Source organism: Dendrobates tinctorius, unplaced genomic scaffold (assembly GCF_039654945.1).
Source record: "Dendrobates tinctorius isolate UK_male_01 unplaced genomic scaffold, ASM3965494v1 ptg000270l, whole genome shotgun sequence".
Lineage (NCBI taxonomy): Eukaryota > Metazoa > Chordata > Amphibia > Anura > Dendrobatidae > Dendrobates > Dendrobates tinctorius.
In genome coordinates, this window is record NW_027361937.1 from 7,345,981 (window position 1) to 7,369,755 (window position 23,775).

The following is a 23,775-nucleotide window of genomic DNA, read 5'->3' on the forward strand; positions in this document are numbered from 1 at the left end:
ACGGGCAGAACAAGTCACTACAATCCTATTGGTTCCCTTGTGGCCAGGGAAAAGCTGGTACGGAGCCCTACGGAACATGGCTCAGGAAGGCCCAATACTTCTGCCCCTAGAGGGCCAGTCTCCTTCACTAAGACCCTCTACTGCACCCAGACCCGCACAGAATGAACCTTGCGACCTGGCTACTGAAGCCGGAATTCTAATGGCTTAAGGCTTTTCCGAGGAAGTGATCCAAACTCTACAGGGCCACCGGCCATTCTAGGCTGAGCATGACTAACGCCATTTACGGGAAGATTTGGAAGATGTTCTCATCTTGGTGTTCCCTAAGTGCCCTGGACCCCTTCCATCCTAATATCACACAGATCTTAGAATTTCTTCAAGACGTCTTAGTTCTAGGGCTCACTCCTAGTACACTAAAGGTACAGGTTTCAGCTCTTAGTTCATTTTACAATCAAGATCTGGCAAGCCATCGCTGGATCAAGCGATTCATAACCTCAGCAACTAGAATCCGTCCCAGACTCCGTAGTCAGTTTCTCCGTGGGACTTGAGCCTAGTTCTCGAAGGCTTGACCAGGGAACCATTGAGCCACTGTCTTCCAAGGCTCTGGAAAGCTTAACACTAAAAACTGTGTTTTTGGTAGCAATTACTACCGCAAGGCGCATAGGAGAATTACAGGCCCTTTCAATACAGGAGCCATACTTGACCATCACGGAAGATAGCATCTTCCTAAGGTTAAATCTCTCCTTTATGCCTAAGGTAGTCTCAAACTTTTTCATTCAGTTGTGGCCAAAAGTATTGACACCCCTGCAATTCTGTCAGATAATACTCAGTTTCTTCCTGAAAATGATTGCAAACACAAATTCTTTGGTATTATTATCTTCATTTAATTTGTCTTACATGAAAAAACACAAGAGAATGAAGCAAAAAGCAAAACATTGATCATTTCACACAAAACTCCAAAAATGGGCCAGACAAAAGTATTGGCAGCCTCAGCCTAATACTTGGTTGAACAACCTTTAGCCAAAATAACTGCGACCAACCGCTTCCAGTAACCATCAATAAGTTTCTTACAATGTTCTGCTGGAATTTTAGACCATTCTTCTTTGGCAAACTGCCCAGGTCCCTGATATTTGAAGGGTGCCTTCTCCAAACTGCCATTTTTAGATCTCTCCACAGGTGTTTTATAGGATTCAGGTCTGGACTCATTGCTGGCCACCTTAGAAGTCTCCAGTGCTTTCTCTCAAACCATTTTCTAGTGCTTTTTGAAGTGTGTTTTGGGTCATTGTCCTGCTGGGAGACCCAGCTTTCTCACACTGGGCCCTACATTATGCTGCAAAATTTGTTGGTAGTCTTCAGACTTCATAATGCCATACACACGGTCAAGCAGTCCAGTGCCAGAGGCAGCAAAGCAACCCAAAAAACATCAGGGAACCTCCGCCATGTTTGACTGTAGGGACTGTGTTCTCTTCTTTGAATGCCTCTTGTTTTCTCCTGTAAACTCTATGTTGATGCCTTTGCCCAAAAAGCTCTACCTTTTGTCTCATCTGACCAGAGAACATTCTTCCAAAACGTTTTAGGCTTTTTCAGGTAAGTTTTGGCTAACTCCAGCCTGGCTTTTTTATGTCTCGGGGTAAGAAGTGGGGTCTTTCTGGGTCTCCTACCATACAGTCCCTTTTCATTCAGACGCCGACGGATAGCACGGGTTGACACTGTTGTACCCTAGGACTGCAGGGCAGCTTGATCTTGTTTGGATGTTAGTCGAGGTTCTTTATCCAACATCCGCACAATCTTGTGTTGAAATCTCTTGTCAATTTTTCTTTACCGACCACATCTAGGGAGGTTAGCCACAGTGCCATGGGCTTTAAATTTCTTGATGACACTGCGCACGGTAGACACAGGAACATTCAGGTCTTTGGAGATGGACTTGTAGCCTTGAGATTGCTCATGCTTCCTCACAATTTGGTTTCTCAAGTCCTCACAGTTCTTTGGTCTTCTTTCTTTACTCCATGCTCAATGTGGTACACACAAGGACACAGGACAGAGGTTGAGTCAACTTTAATCCATGTCAACTGGCTGCAAGTGTGATTTAGTTATTGCCAACACCTGTTAGGTGCCACAGGTAAGTTACAGGTGCTGTTAATTACACAAATTAGAGACGCATCACATGATTTTTCGAACAGTGCCAATACTTTTGTCCACCCTCTTTTTTTTGTTTGGTGTGGAATTATATCCAATTTGGCTTTAGGACAATTCTTTTTGTGTTTTTTCATTTAAGACAAATTAAATGAAGATAATACCAAAGAATTTGTTTGCAATCATTTTCAGGAAGAAACTGAGTATTATCTGACAAAATTGCAGGGGTGTCAATACTTTTGGCCACAACTGTATACATATATACACACACACACATATACACACACAATGTTCCCACGCCTATGGAGTGCCTTGGCAAACACGAGGTAAGCATGTCACTAAACATCTTGAGATCAAATTTCTCAATATCTGTGTCGCTAATCATTGATTTTGGGTTTTTAGCAAAAGTAGTTGTGGCTGTTTAGTATCATGTCTAGGATTATGATAGATTTCCACATAATCGTTGCCCAGACCTAAAAAAAAAAATATAATCTGTTTGTACTATACTATTATTCTGCCCACAGACAGAAGAGGGTCCCTCGGCACGAACAATGTATGGGCACTTTATAGTCCAAAGGGTCATAATAATGAACAATTGCACCTTCTTTGGAGACAGAAATGGGCCCCTTTATCTCTTGGGCCTTGTGCAGCTTGCACCGGTGGCACCAATGATATGTCTCCCCTTGATTCTGTCCTTCATGTCTCTCCTTGCTATAATAAACTTGTCTTATACACCAACCAGAAAAGGCAGGGGGAGGAGCGAGAGCTAAAGTGTGAACCAATGATGTGACAGGGGGGTGTCTCTGACTACCTAGACACTGTAGCTGAGATGGACATACAGATCACATTCTGACCTGATAGAGAGTAGCAAGAGCAGAGGAATATTAACTGCAGATAATTATCTTTACCTAGTGATTTGCATATAATCTTTGGAATTATGGCTGGACGTGTTGATTTAAGAAAATTCCATCTTGAGGCCAACCCTATCAGAGGAATCGTCTTATTGGTGATCTCTTTTTCTCTGCTTTTATTAGAGCCCTAAAAATTAAATTGGCCACCAGTGACAAATACAATATAAAGAACCCATATACTTCAGAAAAAAATATCGGTGTCCAGGGGATGCATATATTATGTAACAGTCCGTTCTTTAAAATTATATGTTGGAGTCACAAAAACCGAGTGCAAGAATTGAGCAACTTTGACAAGGACCAAGGTTTCTAAGTGTGCAGCACCTACCAAAAGTGGCTTAGTGAAGGACAACCGGTCAACGGGTTCCCAAAGTTCATTCATGCGTCAGCCCTGATACCACAGAATTACTGCAGCGCTACAGAGATTTTTATTTGCACATATATAATGTCATGTGTTTCATCCATACATTTTGAGTCTTTCTTTTTGGACAACTGTATTATGTGATTTTAGTCGGAACACCAATCAAGCACTTGCTCTAGTGCGTACACAGGAAGTCAGTCTCTGACTTCCTGTAAGCTACAGGATATGACCTAATCACCTATCAAATCTCCGGCAGAGGCAGTGTGTTTCTAGAGTTCCTCTCCTAGTACGTCTGCCTTTGATTTTTGGCAATATGTGAGGTATCTGGTTTTTACAAAGCGGCATTTTGTGAAAGCTTAATTGGGCATTTAGGTTTTACGTTGGGTCAGCAGACGAGATGAGTAATTTATTATTTGTATTCTTGTTTATTCACATTAATCAAATGACCTTTTGCAATACATTTGTGTATTGTGAAATGTAAGAAATCTCCCTTTGTTTGCTACGACTTGGAGCTTTTTGAAGATACATGACCATTGAAAGGGAATATTGTACACTTCTCAGGTCATGTAAAATGCCCAAGAGGAAAAGTTAAAAATGAAATAACTGCAGCTTTATCCAATGGGCCCACTTATTACCTAAAGTTTAACTACACATGAACAAAGTGCAGCCCATGGCAGGAGTGATAATTAAAATATTTTCCATAAAGGCACCATGTTACACTGGCAATGTGAATGCCAACTTTTATGTAAGTAAAGCTAATTTAATTGAGAACATAAAGGTGTATCCCGTTTGTGAGGTGGTATTCCGTGTTAACAGGATAGTTGATGACTAGTAGGTCAGTTAGGATTGACCGCTGAAATGCATCACCAAGACACACCTCTGGTCTATGTACACTGGGTGATGGACTAGATTTGGTGCAACAGTAGTTTCTGACAACTGGACGGGAGCTCAGAGAATCACCTCTTTTCTAAGGGCATCGGGACTCTTCTGTTAAGTGGCCAGCTGGTCGTGACGTCACCTGCGTCATGCTGCAGTGATCACTTTCTGACAGGTTGTCTAAACAAGAGAGGAGCCGGAGGTGTTGGAAGGTCAGAGGAGCTCGCTGGTCCTGTGAATCGACCACCAACTCTAGTGCAGGTCTGTAATTTTAGTCCCTTAATGCTATAAGACTTAATGAGCACTTGTGAACTTGTGCTCCATGAAGGATGTAAACGTCATGCAGTGGTACGCGTAAGAACAGGACATGTACACAATTCCTGCCTACTGCACACTCCACATACCAGACCTCTGCTCTTCCCTAATAACCTCCCTCTCCAACATCACTGAAGGTGAGCTTACTCATCTCCTTTCCAAACCACTCCTCACCACCTGTGCACTTGACCCCATCCCTTCCCACCTGCTCCCCAACCTCACTAACACGCTCATCCCAGCCCTAACCCATCTCTTCAACCTATCGTTATCTTCTGGTACCTTCCCCTCTGCCTTCAAACATGCCACCATTACACCCATCCTCAAAAAAAATAAACCTTGACTCAACTGCTGTGCTCAGCTATCGCCCCATATCAATTCTCCCGTTTGCTTCCAAACTCCTTGAACAGCATTTCCATGCTCAACTTTCCTCCCACCTCTCATCTAACTCCCTCCTTAACATCCTCCAATCTGGCTTCAGCCCCCAATACTCCACTGAAACTTCCCTGACCAAAAATACTAATGACTTACTCACAGTCAAAGCTAACATACAGTTCTCCATCTTCCTCCTTCTCGACCTGTCCTCTGCCTTCGACACAGTCAACCACTGCCTACTGCTACAGATTCTTTCTTCCCTTGGCATCAAAGACCTTTCCCTGTCCTGGATTGCCTCATACCTTTCTGACCGCACATTCAGCGTTTCCCAATCCCACACTACCTCCTCATCCCGCCCTCTCTCTCTCTGTTAGAATCCCCCAAGGCTCTGTCCTGGAGCCCCTACTTTTTTCCATCTATACCCTTGGCCTAGGAAACCTCATAAAATCCCATGGCTTCCAGTACCACCTATATGCGGATGACACTCAGATCTACCTCTCTGGCCCAGATGTCACATCTCTGCTGTCCAGAATCCCGGAGTGTCTATCAGCCATATCCTCCTTTTTCACCTCTCACTTCCTAAAACTCAATGTAGACAAAACTGAACTCATTATCTTTCCTCCAACTCACGTATTTTCCCTACCCGATCTATCTATTATGGTAAACGACATCACGCTCTCTCCTGCACATGAAATCCGCTGTCTCGGAGTAACTCTTGACTCTGCCCTGTCCTTCAAACCACACGTCCAAACTCTTGCCACCTCCTGTCGCCTCCAACTCAAAAATATTTCCTGAATCCGTCCCTTCCTCAGCCCTCAATCTGCTAAAACTCTTGTACATGCCCTCATCATCTCCCACCTTGACTACTGCAACACTCTCCTCTGTGGCCTCCCTGCTAACTCTCTTGCGCCACTCCAGTTTGTCCTCAACTTTGTTGCCCGACTAATCCACCTCTCTCCTCGCTACTCCCCTGTCTCCCCCTCTGCAAATCCCTCCATTGGCTCCCAATTCCCCAATGAATCCAGTTCAAACTACTAACACTGACCTACAAAGCCATCCACAACCTATCCCCTCCCTATATATCTGAACTAATCTACCAATATCTTCCCTCATGTAATCTTCGATCCTCCCAAGACCTCCTACTCTCCTCCACACTTATTCGTTCCTCACACAACCGCCTTCAAGATTTCTCCCGAATATCCCCCATCCTCTGGAATTCCATGCCTCAACACGTCCGATTTATCCACCACACTCGGATCCTTCAAACGAAACCTGAAAACCTATCTTTTCAGGAAAGCTTACCACCTGCAATAACCATTCTGCCGCCTCATCACCACCAGAGCTGCTGCACCCCCGACCTTCTGTCTCTTCCCCATTATCCTGTAGAATGTAAGTCTGCAAGGACAGGGTCCTCTCCCCTCTGTACCAGTCTGTGATTGTAAGTTTGTTTACTGTTAACGATATCTATAATTTTGTTTGTAACCCCCCCTTCTCATGTACAGCACCATGGAATTAATGATGCTATATAAATAAATAATAATAACTTTAATCCATGTCAACTGGCTGCAAGTGTGATTTAGTTATTGCCAACACCTGTTAGGTGCCACAGGTAAGTTACAGGTGCTGTTAATTACACAAATTAGAGAAGCATCACATGATTTTTCGAACAGTGCCAATACTTTTGTCCACCCTCTTTTTTATGTTTGGAGTGGAATTATATCCAATTTGGCTTTAGGACAATTCTTTGTGTTTTTTCATTTAAGACAAATTAAATGAAGATACCAAAGAATTTGTGTTTGCAATCATTTTCAGGAAGAAACTGAGTATTATCTGACAGAATTGCAGGGGTGTCAATACTTTTGGCCACAACTGTAGGTTCCAGGACATTGTATTACCTTCCTTCTGTACAAACCCCTCCAACACGAAAGAAGAAGCCTTTCACACCCTCGACGTCTGTAGAGTAGTTCTCTTCTACCTCCAGCAGACGGAGAGTTGGAGGATTGACCAGATTTTATTTATTCAAATTTCCGGTCGGAATAAAGGCAAAAAGGCGGCAAAAATTACAATCACGAATTGCATCAGGAAAGTCATCAGCCTCACCTACTCGTCACAGAACGTTCCTCCTCCTACATCTCTGAAAGCCCACTCGTCAGTATCAACATCATGGGCAGGAAGAGGGAATGCATCTTTTGAGCAGATATGCAGAGCCGCCACCTGGTCGTGTGTACATACATTCACCAGACACTATACACTAAATTTCAACAGGGATTTAACGTTTGGCAGATATGTTCTGCAGGCTGTTGTCCCTGCCTAAGAAATTAGTTGTTGGTATTTCTCCGATATGGCTGTCGTGGAAGTTGACTAGAGAAAATAGAATGTGTCTTACCGGTAATTCGGTTTCTAGGAACCTTCCACAACCGCACTAATTTCCCTCCCTATCTGATACTCTTATTGGATAATTCCTACACCTTGGTGGTAACTATACATGCTAGTGTGTCCAGAAAAAACACTGGATATAGCAGGAAGGGGAGGGTTATTTAACCTCTTCTGCATTTCCTGTCCCCCATTAGGGCGGGGAGACATCCTCCGATATGGCTGTCGTGGAAGGTTCCTAGAAACTGAATTACCGGTAAGACTAATTCTTTTTTCTGGTGTAAATAACATCCCCACTATTGATGAATTTGATTGGCAGGCATAGCCACCCCCGACTCAGTCGATGTTGGTTGCGCTGCCCAAAACTGGTGTGAGAAAGCAAAAAGTTGCATAATTTTTTTAAAGTATTTTATGCCATTTTTCTGACTTGAAAATTAATGATGACTTGGATCCTTTGTCTGGTACACATTTGCCCACTTAGATTTTTAGAAGAGGACTTCACTCCTGATATTATCGTATTTCTATACCTGAAATATGGCTAAAAGATTGCATAGTGTGGCGTAGGCCTATGCTCTTGTATGCTTCCGCATGGAAACTGATCATGAAGAGGAAATACCCTTTCTCCACAACAATGAAGTGTTGTCAGTACTGCACAGCCTGACTCCAATGAGGCGATGTGGGTACCTAGCAGTCAGTACTCGAACACATAGGGAGAATGCTGGAGGGAGCAGACTGCTGCCTGTTGCATCATTCTTGTCCACTATATCTGCATTTGGGATGCAGATAGTTTGAAAATGTGATTCTGGTGATGGTGGGGGGGAGGCACTGGTCCCCCTTCAACTTGTGAGTCTCATAACAGCTGGGTGGGATCCCATTATTAGCAGTATGCCACCAGGTATAGTGATGTCAGTTTATTTTGTGTTTGTGTATTTCTTTTTCACTTTTGTTCATGTGTTGCACTTGCCATCTACAGTAGTTAACTTTTTTAAGTACTGTTTTATGAAATGGGCATAGTTCCTTTTTGGGAAGCAATGTAATTCTTAAGTGGTTTCTGATCAATACATTATGGCTTGGAAAATGGGGGATTTGGGGAATAAGTATCCGCTAATGTAGCCAGACAGTGTTGGACACTATCTCTCTGGTTACTTGTTGTCCTAAATACATTTCTTTCTTTTACCTTGGCAAGCACAGATGTGTTGGGTATTTCGGTGCCATGAGATGTTGTACCACCAATAATATGTTATACGGCAACCCTTGTGCTTTCATCCTGAGAATATGCTTAAGGGTACTACATTCCGGAGTTGCTGCTGGTTTGACGCTGCATATTTATGCAGGGTCAAACCAGCACCGACCAGATGTTACAGCATAGTGGAGAAAGCCCATGTCCACTGTGCTTTCAGACGCCCGCGGATCACCAGTGGAGACGAACATGTGGCATGTCTCTCCTGACTGCAGCATGTCAACTTCTGTTGTGGAGATGCTTGTCTCCGCAAGAGAAATTTCACCAATAGAATGTATGGAAAGCGGTGAATCCGTATGGTTCAGTGAACACAAGCGGATTCACCTGCTTTCAATAGACCACAGCACTTTGGATGTAGTGAACATGTGCTGCTTCCAAAGTGCTGCTACTTCTGGATCGTGTTCACCCAGCCAAACACTGCATTGACCTGTAATTATGTTTCCCAGGTTCTCTTGGGGCGTTTTTTTTTTTTTTTTTTGTTTTTTTTTTTTTTTGGAAAAAGTTTCACTCTAATTTTCGGTTAGTTTTTGCAAGTGAGAACATGCCAGGTTTGCCCAATAAGGATATGTTTACACTGGGTGTTTTTGCTTTTTTTTTTTCTGCAGCAAAATCTGATTTCTTGGCAGGAAAGAAGCTGCAGCAAAAGCGCATGCTTTGTTTCCATTTTTGTTTGCGTTTTCATGTGTTTTGGGGGCTAACTTGTGTCTCTTTGTGCATGCTAATAAAGTTGAGTGCCCCCAGAGGAATAAAAAACTACGGTATTTCCTGCGGAACCATACCTCTAGATCCTTTGAAAGCCGGCAATTCATCTGCCACGTACAGTTAAATCTGAGTGACAGCTTAGAATAGATATATACACATAGAATACATAGATATAATCACTGTCATCTATATAATCTATAGATCTCCTCATCCCTATCCTTGTACAGTTGTAGCCAGAAGTATTGACACCCCTGCAATTCTGTCAGATAATACTAAGTTTCTTCCTGAAAATGATTGCAAACACAAATTCTTTGGTATTATTATCTTCATTTAATTTGTCTTAAATGAAAAAACACAAAAGAGAATGAAGCAAAAAGCAAAACATTGATCATTTCACACAAAACTCCAAAAATGGGCCAGACAAAAGTACTGGCACCCTCAGCCTAATACTTGGTTGCACAACCTTTAGCCAAAATAACTGCGACCAACCGCTTACGGTAACCATCAATGAGTTTCTTACAATACTCTGCTGGAATTTTAGACCATTCTTCTTTGGCAAACTGCTCCAGGTCCCTGATATTTGAAGGGTGCCTTCTCCAAACTGCCATTTTTAGATCTCTCCACAGGTGTTCTATGGGATTCAGGTCTGGACTCATTGCTGGCCACCTAAGAAGTCTCCAGTGCTTTCTCTCAAAGCATTTTCTAGTGCTTTTTGAAGTGTATTTTGGGTCATTGTCCTGCTGGAAGACCCATGACCTCTGAGGGAGACCCAGCTTTCTCACACTGGGCCCTACATTATGCTGCAAAATTTGTTGGTAGTCTTCTGACTTCATAATGCCATGCACACGGTCAAGCAGTCCAGTGCCAGAGGCAGCAAAGCAACCCAAAACATCAGGGAACCTCCACCATGTTTGACTGTAGGGACCGTGTTCTTTTCTTTGAATGCCTCTTTTTTTCTCCTGTAAACTGTGTTGATGCCTTTGCCCAAAAAGCTCTACTTTTGTCTCATCTGACCAGAGAACATTCTTCCAAAACGTTTTAGGCTTTTTCAGGTAAGTTTTGGCAAACTCCAGCCTGGCTTTTTTGTGTCTCGGGGTAAGAAGTGGGGTTTTTCTGGGTCTCCTACCATACAGTCCCTTTTCATTCAGACGCCGACGGATAGTACGGGTTGACACTGTTGTACCCTCGGACTGCAGGGCAGCTTGAACTTGTTTGGATGTTAGTCGAGGTTCTTTATCCAACATCCGCACAATCTTGCGTTGAAATCTCTTGTCAATTTTTCTTTTCCGTCCACATCTAGGGAGGTTAGTCACAGTGCCATGGGCTTTTAAACTTCTTGATGACACTGCGCACGGTAGACACAGGAACATTCAGGTCTTTGGAGATGGACTTGTAGCCTTGAGATTGCTCATGCTTCCTCACAATTTGGTTTCTCAAGTCCTCAGACAGTTCTTTGGTCTTCTTTCTTTTCTCCATGCTCAATGTGGTACACACAAGGACACAGGACAGAGGTTGAGTCAACTTTAATCCATGCCAACTGGCTGCAAGTGTGATTTAGTTATTGCCAACACCTGTTAGGTGCCACAAGTAAGTTACAAGTGCTGTTAATTACACAAATTAGGGAAGCATCACATGATTGTTCGAACAGTGCCAATACTTTTGTCCACCCTCTTTTTTATGTTTGGTGTGGAATTAAATCCAATTTGGCTTTAGGACAATTCTTTTTGTGTTTTTTCATTTAAGACAAATTAAATGAAGATAATACCAAAGAATTTGTGTTTGCAATCATTTTCAGGAAGAAACTGAGTATTATCTGACAGAATTGCAGGGGTGTCAATACTTTTGGCCACAACTGTATGCATGGCTCCTCATCCCTATTCTTGTACATGTACATACACTGTACATATATACAGCTCTGGCAAAAATTAAGAGACCACTGCAAAATTTTCAGTTTGTCTGATTTTTCTCTTTATAGGTTTATTTTTGAGTAAAATGTTAATTGCTCTTTTATTCTATAAACTGCTGACAATATGTCTTCGAATTTCCAAGCAGTAAATTTTGTATTTATCTTCAGAAAATGAGAAATGGTCAAAAGAACAAAAAAAATGCAGTGTTGCAGACCTCAAATAATGCTAAGAAATCAAGTTCATAATCACTTAGAAACAACAATACCAATGTTTTAACTCAGGAAGAGTTCAGAAATCAATATTTTGTGGAATAACCATGACTTTTAATCACAGCTTTCATGCGTCTTGGCATGCTTTCCACCAGTCTTTCACACTTCTTTTGGGTGACCTTATGCCACGCCTGATACAAAAATGTAAGCAGTTCTGTGACGGCTTGTGTATGTATCCATCTTCCTCTTGATTACATTTCAGCGGTTTTCAATGGGGTTCCGGCCTGGAGATTGTGCTGGCCATGACAAGGATTTGATGTGGTCGTCCTTCATCCACACATTGATTGACCTAGCTGTGTGGCATGGCGCATTGTCCTGCTGGAAAAAAACAATCCTCAGAGTTGGGGAACATTGCCTTAGCGGAAGGAATCAACTGTTTTTCCAGGATGACCTTGTATGTGGCTTGATTCATACGTCCTTCTCAAAGATTAACCTCCCCAATTTCAGCCTTGCTGAAGCATCGCCAGATCATCACCGATCCTCCACCAAATTTCACAGTGGGTGCAAGACACTATGGCTTGTATGTCCCTCCAGGTCTCTGTCTAACCATTAGACGACCAGGTGTTGGGCAAAGCTGAAAATTACTCATCAGAGAAGATTACTTTACACCAGTCCTCTATGGTTCAATTCTTATGGTCTTTGGCAAACTTCAGCCTGGCTCTCCTTTGCTTGTCATTGATGAAAGGCTTTTGCCAGCTTTACATGACTTGAGCCCTGCCTCTAGGAGCCTGTTACGAACCGTTCTTGCCGTGCACTTCACCTCAGCTGCCATTTCCCATTCCTTTTGTAGTTTATTTGATGTCATCCTGTGGTTGCTGAGTGACATTCGAATAAGATGACGGTCATCCCGGTCAGTGGAGAGTCGTTTTTGCCCTCTTCCACTCTGTAGCTTTGTTGTCCCCAATGTCTGCTGCTTGACCTTGTTGTAATGGACTGCCGTCTTAGAAAATTTAAGGATGGAGGCAGCATGACGTTTACTGTATCCCTCTGGTAGTAAAGCCAGAATTGAGCCCTAATTTTCCTCACTCAAGACTTTTCTTTTCAACTCCTTTGGCATGGTTAAGTTATTTTTTCATTCCTATTACATTTGGGATATTACTAGCACTTGTTTTGCCATCCAGCTTCTGCTATTGCAAGAGGATTGTGAACACCATAGCAGGGTTTTTTATGCTTTACTTCGTTAAATAAGATTTGGTTCAGGTGATCACCTAATCAGAAGCACATCAAGTAGAATGAGATGTACTCTGGTTGTAATTCAGCTGACACTGGAATGGCTGTCAGACATGTAGAGATACTGATTTTTATAAAACTGGGCAGTGGTTTCTTAATTTTTGCCAGAGCTGTGTATGTGTGTGTGTGTATATATGTATATGTGTGTGTATATGTATACAGTTGTGGCTAAAAGTATTGACACCCCTGCAATTTTGTCAGATAATACTCAGTTTCTTCCTGAAAATTATTGCAAACACAAATTCTTTGTTATTATTATCTTCATTTAATTTGTCTTAAATGAAAAAACACAAAAATAATTGTCCTAAAGCCAAATTGGATATAATTCCACACCAAACATAAAGAGGGTGGACAAAAGTATTGGCACTGTTCGAAAAATCATGTGATGCTTCTCTAATTTGTGTAAGTAACAGCACCTGTAACTTACCTGTGGCACCTAACAGGTGTTGGCAATAACTAAATCACACTTGCAGCCAGTTGACATGGATTAAAGGTAACTCAACCAAAGCACCAAAACATAAAAAAACAACATAAATGAGGTATTGCTGAAATCATACTGACCCGAAGAATAAAACTGCTTTATCAATTTTACCGGATGTGGAACGGTGTAAACGCACCCCCCAAAAGAAATTCATGAAATGCTGGTTTTTGTTCATTCTGCTTCCCAAAATTCCGAATAAAAAGCGATCAAAAAATGTCACTTTGGTACCAATAAAAACTCGTCCCACAAAAAATAAGACCTCACGTGACTCGGTGGGTCAAAATATGGAAAAATGAAAACTCTCAAAATGTGGTGTTGCAAAAACTATTTTTACACTGAAGCGTTTTTTAGCGTGTGACAGCTGCCAAACGTAAAAACCCGCCATAAATAGTAAATCAGACCCCCCTTTACCACCCCCTTAGTTAGGGAAAAATAATAAAATAAGTATTTATTTCCATTTTCCCGTTAGGGTTAGGGCTAGGGCAGAGATTAGGGTTAGGGTTGGAGTTAGAATTGGGGGGTTTCCACTGTTTAGGCACATTAGGGGCTTTACAAACGCAACATGGCGTCTGATCTCAATTCCAGCCAATTCTGCGTTGAAAGTCAAACTGTGCTCCTTCCCTTCCAAGCTTTGCCATGCGCCCAAACAGTGTTTTACCACCACATATGGAGTATCAGCCTACTCAGGACAAATTGCAAAACAACTTTTGGGGTCCTATTTCTCCTGTTGCCCTTAGGAAAATAAAAAATTGAAGGCAAAAATATCATTTTTGTGGAAAAAAATGATTTTTATTTTCATGCCCAGGCGTTATAAACTTCTGTGAAGCACTTGGGGGTTCAAAGTGCTCACCACACATCTACAGTTGTGGCCAAAAGTATTGACACCCCTGCAATTCTGTCAGATAATACTCAGTTTCTTCCTGAAAATGATTGCAAACGCAAATTCTTTGGTATTATCTTCATTTAATTTGTCTTAAATGAAAAAACACAAAAAGAATTGTCCTAAAGCCAAATTGGATATAATTCCACACCAAACATAAAAAAGAGGTTGGACAAAAGTATTGGCACTGTTCGAAAAATCATGTGATGCGTCTCTAATTTGTGTAATTAACAGCACCTGTAACTTACCTGTGGCACCTAACAGGTGTTGGCAATAACTAAATCACACTTGCAGCCAGTTGACATGGATTAAAGTTGACTCAACCTCTGTCCTGTGTCCTTGTGTGTACCACATTGAGCATGGAGAAAAGAAAGAAGACCAAAGAACTGTCTGAGGACTTGAGAAACCAAATTGTGAGGAAGCATGAGCAATCTCAAGGCTACAAGTCCATCTCCAAAGACCTGAATGTTCCTGTGTCTACCGTGCGCAGTGTCATCAAGAAGTTTAAAGCCCATGGCACTGTGGCTAACCTCCCTAGATGTGGTCGGAAAAGAAAAATTGCCAAGAGATTTCAATGCAAGATTGTGCGGATGTTGGATAAAGAACCTCGACTAACATCCAAACAAGTTCAAGCTGCCCTGCAGTCCGAGGGTACAACAGTGTCAACCCGTACTATCCGTTGGCGTCTGAATGAAAAGGGACTGTATGGTAGGAGACCCAGGAAGACCCCCACTTCTTACCCCGAGACATAAAAAAGCCAGGCTGGAGTTTGCCAAAACTTACCTGAAAAATCATAAAATGTTTTGGAAGAATGTTCTCTGGTCAGATGAGACAAAAGTAGAGCTTTTTGGGCAAAGGCATCAACATAGAGTTTACAGGAGAAAAAAAGAGGCATTCAAAGAAAAGAGCAAGGCCCCTACAGTCTAACATGGTGGAGGTTCCCTTATGTTTTTGGGTTGCTTTGCTGCCTCTGGCACTGGACTGCTTGACCGTGTGCATGGCATTATGAAGTCTGAAGACTACCAACAAATTTTGCAGCATAATGTAGGGCCCAGTGTGAGAAAGCTGGGTCTCCCTCAGAGGTCATGGGTCTTCCAGCAGGACAATGACCCAAAGCACACTTCAAAAAGCACTAGAAAATGGTTTGAGAGAAAGCACTGGAGACTTCTAAGGTGGCCAGCAATGAGTCCAGACCTGAATCCCATAGAACACCTGTGGAGAGATCTACAAATGGCAGTTTGAAGAAGGCATCCTTCAAATATCAGGGACCTGGAGCAGTTTGCCAAAGAAGAATGGTCTAAAATTCCAGCGGAGCATTGTAAGAAACTCATTGATGGTTACCGGAAGCTGTTGGTCGCAGTTATTTTGGCTAAAGGTTGTGCGACCAAGTATTAGGCTGAGGGTGCCAATACTTTTGTCTGGCCCATTTTTGGAGTTTTGTGTGAAATGATCAATGTTTTGCTTTTTGCTTCATTCTCTTTTGTGTTTTTCATTTAAGACAAATTTAAATGAAGATAATACCAAAGAATTTGTGTTTGCAATCATTTTCGGGAAGAAACTGAGTATTATCTGACAGAATTGCAGGGGTTTCAATACTTTTGGCCACAACTGTAGATAAGTTCCTTTGTGTCATTCGTGGGGGGGTTTCCACAGTTTAGGTACATCAGGAGCTCTCCAAAGGCAACATGACACCTGCAGACCATTCCATCAAAGTCTGCATTCCAAATCGTCACTACTTCCCTACCGAGCCCCGACGTGTGCCCATACAGTAGTTTTCTCCCACATATGGGATATCGGCGTACTCAGGACAAATTGGACAACTTTTGGGGTCCAATTTCTCCTGTTACCCTTGGCAAAATAAAAAAATTGGGAACTAAAAGATCATGTTTGTGGAAAAATTATTTTTTTATTTTCACGCCCGGGTGTTATAAACTTCTGTGAAGCCCTTGGGGGTTCAAAGTGCTCACCACACATCTAGATAATTTCCTTGGGGGGGTCTACTTTCCAAAATGGTGTCATTTGTGGGGGGTTTCCACTGTTTTGGCACATCAGGGGCTTTCCAAACGCGACATTGCATCCGATCTCAATTCCAGCTATAAAAGTCAAATGGCGCTGCTTCCCTTCCGAGCTCTGGCATGCGCCCAAATAGTGGTTTACCCCCACCTATGGGGTATCAGCGTACTGAGGACAAATTGCATAATAACTTTTGGGGTCCTGTTACCTTGGGAAAATAGATCTTTTCACCCCCAATTTTTTTTTTTTTTTTTTTGGAAAATATGATTTTTTAATTGTACAGCTGTATGTTGTAAACTTTTGTGAAACCCTTGTGAGTTCAAAGTTCTCACCACATATCTAGATAAGTTCCTTGGGGGGGGGTCTAGTTCCCAAAATGGGGCCACTTGTGGGGGGTTTCCACTGTTTAGGCACATCAGGGGCTCTCCAAACGTGTCATGGCGTCCGATCTGAATTCTAGCCAATTTTGCATTGAAAAAGTCAAACGGCGCGCCTTCCCTTCAGAGCTCTGCCATGCGCTGAAAGAAACAGTGGTCCCCCCCCACATATCAGGTATCGGCGTACTCAGGACAAATTGCACAATAACTTTTGCAGTCCAGTTTCTCCTGTTGCCCTTGGCAAAATAAAAACACTGGGGCCTAAAAGATCATGTTTGTGGAAAAAATGATTTTTTTTTTGTGAATAAAAGTTAAATGTTAATTTTTGTTAAAACATTAAAAAAATTTCTGTGAAACAGCTGAAGGGTTAATAAAATTTTTGAATGTGGTTTTGAGCACCTTGAGGGGTGCAGTTTTTAGAACGGTGTAACTTTTTGGATATTTTCTTGGGTATTTTCTATCAGAGACCCCTCAAAGTGATGTGGTCCCTAAAAATAAAATGGTGGTGTAAAAATGAGAAATTGCTGGTCAACTTTTAACCCTTATAACTTCCTAACAAAAAGAAAAAAAGTTGGTTCCAAAATTGTGCTGCTGTAAAGTAGACATGTGGGAAATGTTACTTAGGCTAGTTTCACACTAGCGTTTTTGAGCGCAGCGACGGACTGCACACGGCCGCCGCTAAGCCCCACCCCCTTCCGCGCCTCCGCCGGTAGCTCCGCCTACCGGCGCATGACGCTGCATGCGCCCTGCGTCCCCTATCTTTATCACTTGGGGCGCAGGCCGTGCGCAGTATGCGTTTGGCGGTGCATGCGCCTTTTTGACGGTGCACCGGCGCAACCAAACTGCAGCAGGTTGCGTTTGGCGCAGGTCGGCGCACCGTCAAAAGGACGCATGCGCCGCTAAACGCATACTGCGCACGGCCTGCGCCCCCTGTGATAAAGATAGGGGACGCAGGGCGCATGCAGCGTCATGCGCCGGTAGGCGGAGCTTCCGGCAGCGGCGCGGCAGGGGGCGGGGCTTAGCAGCGGCCGTGCGCAGGCCGTCGCTGCGCTCAAAAACGCTAGTGTGAAACTAGCCTTACTTTGTTTTTTGTGTGCCATATCTCTGTGATTTAAAGGCATAAAAATTCAAAGTTGGAAAATTGCGAAATTTTCTCCAAATTTCAGTTTTTTTTCACAAATAAACACAAGTTATATGAATGAAATTTTACCACTAACATGAAGTACAATATGTCACGAAAAACAATGTCAGAATCACAGGGATCCATGGAAGCGTTCCAGAGTTATTACCTCATAAAGGGACAGTGGTCATAAGTGTAAAAATTGGCCCGGTCATTAACGTGCAAACCACCCTTGGGGGGTAAAGGGGTTAATAAATCTTAATTAAACCATTTAAACCAAAAGAAAAAAAAGGGGAAGCTTATGCCATAAAATAGCAAAAGTTTATTGAAACATTTGGTAAAAAAGTACAGATAAGGTAGATTAACTGGCAGTAAACCTTTAGGCCGGTGTCACACACAACGTAGAAAAATACGGACCGTATTGTACGGCCGTAATTTGCATAAATGGTCCCTAAATAACGATCCGTATGTCATCCGTTGTCAGGGTGTGGCGGCGTATTTTTCCCATGTAAGCATCCGTAAGTAATCCGTGTACAGTTTTGTTTGTTTTTGTTTTTTTTTCCCCTCTCGCAGGCTTGCAAAATGAACCAAATGTGCCCACCATGCGAAAAGTAAACCGAACATTTGCAGATGGTACCCAGGGGGTGGAGGAGAGGAGATTCTCCTCCATGCTGTGGGTACCATATCCCTGTAAAAAATAGAATAAAAAAAAAATTGGGTTATTTTCACCTTCCGTTGTCCCGCGCAGTCTTACCGATGCTCCCGCCAGCTCCCGTTCCCAGTAATGCCTTGCGGCAAGGACCTGTGATGACGTAGCGGTCTCGTGAGACCGCTACGTCATCAAAGGTCTCACAAGGCATTACTACGAACTGGAGCATCGCGATGATCGGGAACGCTGCGTGGGACGTCGGAAGGTGAGAAAAACACAATTTTTTATTTTTTAATTATTTTTAACATTAGATCTTTTTACTACTGACGCTGCATAGGCAGCCTCAATAGTAAAAAGTTGGTCACACTAGTCAAACACTGTTTGATGAGTGTGACCAATCTGTCAATCAGTTCTCCAAGCGATGCTTGCAAATCGCTAGTTTTTCCACGGGAATTCCGTAACGTGTGCACATAGCCTTAGTGTAATTTATCGTGTAATACTTTACACTCTGATAAATATCTTTAGACAGTACAGCACAATATGGAGAGGGCGGCCGTTATTTATTTGTAATTTCCTTACAATGAGAATTGATCTAGCTGCAGATGGGTTTATATACAGTATAGCATACACAAAAAATTCCAAGCACCCAGGACTGAGGAGTTAGAAGCCAATCCGCTGATTCCTCAATTTCCCTGACTTCGACTCCCTACCCCACAGCATTAGTCACTACTGAGCATATACTGTACATAAAATGCAGCACAGAGTAATCTCAACGAAAAGCCAAGATCCTTAGATCAGGAATAGAACAGACCTTTATAGAACATTACATAACTTTCCCAAATTCTAATGAAAACATTTACAGCACATCCTGCATTGTACTACTGTACCCAATTTCGTATATTTTAGGAGTCTGAGTCAGTCCATTTTATACAGACTTCACCAAAATGGACACAGACTCTGACTCCTCAGCCCTGCCAGCAAATTAATTGTCCATGGCAGTCATCATGGCGGTTCCTAAAGGCTTCACTGGCTTTTTTTCAGACTGTAGCCTAGTTGGACTCTGCTGCCGACTTTTACATTAGCCACGGCCAAAAGTTGAGACTGACACAAATTTTATTGTTCACCGTATAACCTTTCATAAGTTTTTATACATTTATAGACAAATACATTAAATTCTGTAGTTTGTCCAGATATCCTGGATATCGATATCACTTCTGGACCAAATCATGACTGATGGATTGTCAACCTATTCTTACCTGAATCAGTGCTTGGAGTTTGTCACTATGTATGCATTTTTGTTTGTTCACCCTTTTTTTCAGGATTGTCACAGGTTCTTAAGACGATTGAGATCTGGTGAGTTTCCGGACCATGGATCCAAAATTTTAAATGTTTTGTTCACCAAACCACTTGGTTATAACATTTGCCTTGTGACATTGGCATGCTGGAAATACATTGTTCATCACCAAATTGATCTTGATTTTTGGGATAAGTTGCCTTTGGAGCATATTAAGATCCCATTGTTAATTCTTAGCAGTGTTCTTAGGCAAAATTGTGAGCGAGTCCACTCCATTGGATAAGTAACACCACGCATCAATGTTCTCACTGTGCTTTACTGTTGGCAAGATAAAGGACTCACAGATCACTCACCTTTTCTCATCAAAAAAATAATTCATCCTGAGGTCCATGTAAATACTTTTATGCCCAAAAAGACAAAAGTATTTAAGGAGTGATACCTTCCTAATATCCCAAACAGTCTAAAAGGGAGTTCATCACAAATTAACTCTACCCCCAGTCCTCTGCAGTCTAATCAATGTACTTCCTACAAAATTATTTTTCTAAAACCAGACTCCACAAACTGTGAAAACCAAAATTTTCTACTCTGAAAACTTTTGGACATGGCTGCTTACACATACTTTCTGAATGGTCCTACCCTTCTTTTTCCATTCCAGCAAACAGACCTTATTACCGTGCTTTAAATCAAACCTAATACAGATAACATTTTCCTGCTTAAGGCCCCGTCACACTAAGCGAGATCGCTAGCGATATCGCTAAAGCGTCACCGATTTTATGACGCAGCAGCGATATTGCTAGTGATATCGCTATGTGTGATACTTACCTCCGACCGGCTGATTGCGCGAGAACGTCCTGGATCGTTTCTTGTCATCAGCTTCCTGCTGGGCTTCCTGCTGTGCAGACGAGCGACGCGTGGACACGGGCGGGAGGACGTCTTCATCGCCTCGTCTGACAGGTAAGTAGCGACCGCCGACCGCTGCTACGTCGCTGGTGAGATCTGCCTGTTTGGCAGCTTACTAATGACCACTTAGCGATGCACCAGCGAACCTGACCGGGTCATATCGTTGTCGGGATCGCTGGTGCATCGCTTAGTGTGACGGGGCCTTTACTTGCCATGTCTGTCTGTGACATAAACTCGCTGAAATAGTGTAAATGTTCCTTTGTCTACACAGTGTTGGTCACCTGGCTGGATGTCTTGTTAGGACCTTACATGAAAGACAGCCAGATCTACAAATCAATCAGCGAGACATATTGTGTGTCCAGATTGCAGGCCTATGCCATGATTTGGGTAAATATCCAAAGTGATACATTTTTATTTTTTAAGTTGTATGAAAATTGTGCCACGAATCATTGTGTTACTTTTGTTTCAGGTCATGGACCATTTTCTCATATGTTTGATGGAAGATTCATGCCTCTTGCATGTCCACAGAAAGATTTCAAGGTTGGTCACTGCAGGCTTCTAGATTACTGGGGAACAATTTTGATTTAAATCTGCTGATTTAGACTACAATAGGAATGCTGTTTTTAAAACTACTGTTAATTTTCTTCCATTACGTCAGTTTACTCTGTCGCCTAATTGGGGGACACAGAACCGTGGGTGTTATGCTGCTGTCCACTAGAAGGCGACACTATGCATAATCTGAAAAAGATTAACTTTGGCTCCTCCTCTGCAGTATACACCCCTGGACGGCGTCAGCCTTCTCCAGTTTTTGCTTAGTGTCACAAGGAGGCACACCTTTTTTTCTTCCGTTTTTTTCCTTTTTTCGTCCGGAAATACAGATGAAGAAAAGTGGGTCTCCAGCGAGACTCCCGGCATGGCTCCCTCCTCGGTCCCCTATTAGGGGTACCCGGTTGAGGTCGAGGTGGCTATTCCCCATGTCGCTCCCTCCCCAGTCCCTCGGGTCCTGGTTCGAGGTCAAGACCCCCCTCCTTCCCCAACCCCTTTAAGGGGTCTGGGTTGAGGTTGAGGCAAGGATGAAGACCCCCTGACGGTGACAGACGCACCCTCCCTAATCCCCCGCAGGGGGCATTAGGTTGAGACGCCTCAGGTAGGGTCGTAGATCAGGCAGCATTCCTCAGCTTCCAGGGACCCCAGGCCGGCTGAGGGATCCTGTTGGGGCCGGGGGAGGGTGCGGACTGGATGGCACAGCAGAGACAGGGCTTTTCTGCGTCCCTGTCTCTGCAACAGCAGCGGCTCCATAGCGCTTCAGGGGCCCCCCATACAGAAACCGCTACCCCCACCGCTATCCAGTCGACCATTCTGGGGGGGTCTGGTACCAATCCGCCCCCCCGAACTACCGCGCCGCTCTGGAGCCCTCCTGGGCATCAGGCCTCTAATTTAGACCGCGGCTTCGGCCTAGCCGAAGCCGCCGCCTTTTCCCCGCCCCCCGGATGACCAAAATGACACGCTGGAGTGTCATAGAAGGGGTGGATTGAGGCAGAAAGGGCGCGTTTTTACACAGCCCAGCGCGCCCTTTTCAGCTCTCCGCCCCCTCCTCCCTCTCCTCAGAGTCCCGGTGGCCATTTTTTCTGGATGAGATCCAGGAGAGGAGCATCACAGTGGTCTCCGGGGGGCACAGAACTGGGATCTGTCAGCGCTGGACCTAGGGGCACACCGGTGGGGTAAGCTCACAGCAGGGTTCTCATTACTCAGCTGTGAATCTATACTTCCTATAAGGCTCTCTGTGGGTTCCCTCTGTGTAGCCACCCCTGTACGATCCCTTATAGCCAGCCTCTGTGCACTATGCCGGGCTCAAGGAAGAGAACCAGGCAGGAATGTTTCTATGCATTCTGCACAGCCTGCAAAGCCACGCTCCCTAGTGGTAGCACATATCCGCACTGCCGGGACTGCATCCTGAACTCTGGGTCAGAACCCCAGGGAGTCCCTACTGACGCTTCAGTGTCACAGGCCACGCCGGAATGGGCAACTCAGATGTCTCAGTCTGTCACAGTCCATAGACAACCTAACTGCCACATTGCTGCAAGCTCTGCAGAGTCGGGCCCCGGCTATGGACGGTACACAGCAAACGGACAGCTTGTCTCAGGAACATGCTGCTTCTGACTCTCACAGACGTAAGCGGACCCACAGGTCTCGATCACCTGAGTCGCACTATAGCACAAGGTCGTCCCCCTCCAGGGAGAGACAGCGTCATTCCAGGTCTCCTGGGCAGTCCCCTGCCACAGACAGACAGTGCAATTTACCACAGGGATCCCCCACCACAGAAGACCCCCGCCCCAGGTTGCCCTCCAGGGATCTCCTTAGCGAGGCACAGGATTCGGAGGGCATCTGTGACTCCGACTCAGATAACGAAACGGTCAGGTCCGTGGTACCTTCTCCCCCTAGCAATACAGCGCTAGTTGAGGACATAATTTCTGCCATTCATCGGGTGCTAAAAATTCCAGAGTCGGCCCCGTAAGTCCCAGAACATAGGATTTGCTTCGAAAGTGTTCAGAAACCACCTAAGGTCTTCCCTAATCACCATGAGTTTGAGAAAATACTTACCAAACAGTTTGCGCAGCCTGAGAAAAAATTCGCTAATCGCAAATATTTGGAAGTGAAGTACCCCTTCCCACAGAAAGACACCAAACAATGGACAGATCCACCTGAAGTGGACCCTCCGGTTTCTAGGCTAGCAGCGCAGACTTTACTCTCTCTGCCGGATAGCTCAACCCTCAGGGACGCAGCAGACCGGCAAGTAGAACGCATGGCTCGTTCTATTTTCGAAGCGGCAGGCGCCTCTCTGGGCCCTGCGTTTGCTTCAGTTTGGGCAGCCAAGGCCATCCTGGCTTGGGCCAAAAAATTACAGGAGGGTCTTCAGGCTTCAAATCCTGAGCTCTCGGACCAAGCGGTCCAGATAGCAGTGGTAGCAGACTACATGATTCATGCAGCCCTGGATTCCGCCAGAGGTGTAGCGGGAATAGCATCAAACGCCATCACGATCCGACGCATCCTCTGGCTGCGAGAATGGAAAGCGGATGCGGCCTCAAAGAAGTCCCTCACGCGACATCCGTATTTTACTGGAAGACTTTTCGGTGAAAAGTTGGACACCATGATAGCCAATGCCACTGGGGGTAAGAGTACCTCTCTCCCTCAACTAAAACCGAAACGCACATTTAAACGAAGAAACCAGACGCGATTCCGATCCTTTCGGAATTCCTCGGGCTGGTCCGTTTCGCGCCCAGTGCAAAACCGTAACCGTTCTCCACGCAGAGACAACCCACGGACGCAGCAGCAACCGGACAGGGCTTGGCAGTCGAAAGCAGGCCAAGCGAAACCCAA

The 23,775-nt window shown here is 44.0% G+C and overlaps 1 protein-coding gene across 2 annotated transcripts in view; it reads left to right on the forward strand.

Moving 5' to 3' along the window:
* Positions 1-23,775, forward strand: part of SAMHD1 (SAM and HD domain containing deoxynucleoside triphosphate triphosphohydrolase 1) — a 138,622-nt gene that overhangs the window by 48,358 nt on the left and 66,489 nt on the right. For both annotated transcript variants that reach the window (XM_073559372.1, XM_073559373.1), the window contains 2 exons: positions 20,669-20,784; positions 20,867-20,937. In XM_073559372.1, the coding sequence (XP_073415473.1) occupies positions 20,669-20,784; positions 20,867-20,937 (187 nt within the window). The remainder of the gene's footprint in view (positions 1-20,668; positions 20,785-20,866; positions 20,938-23,775) is intronic.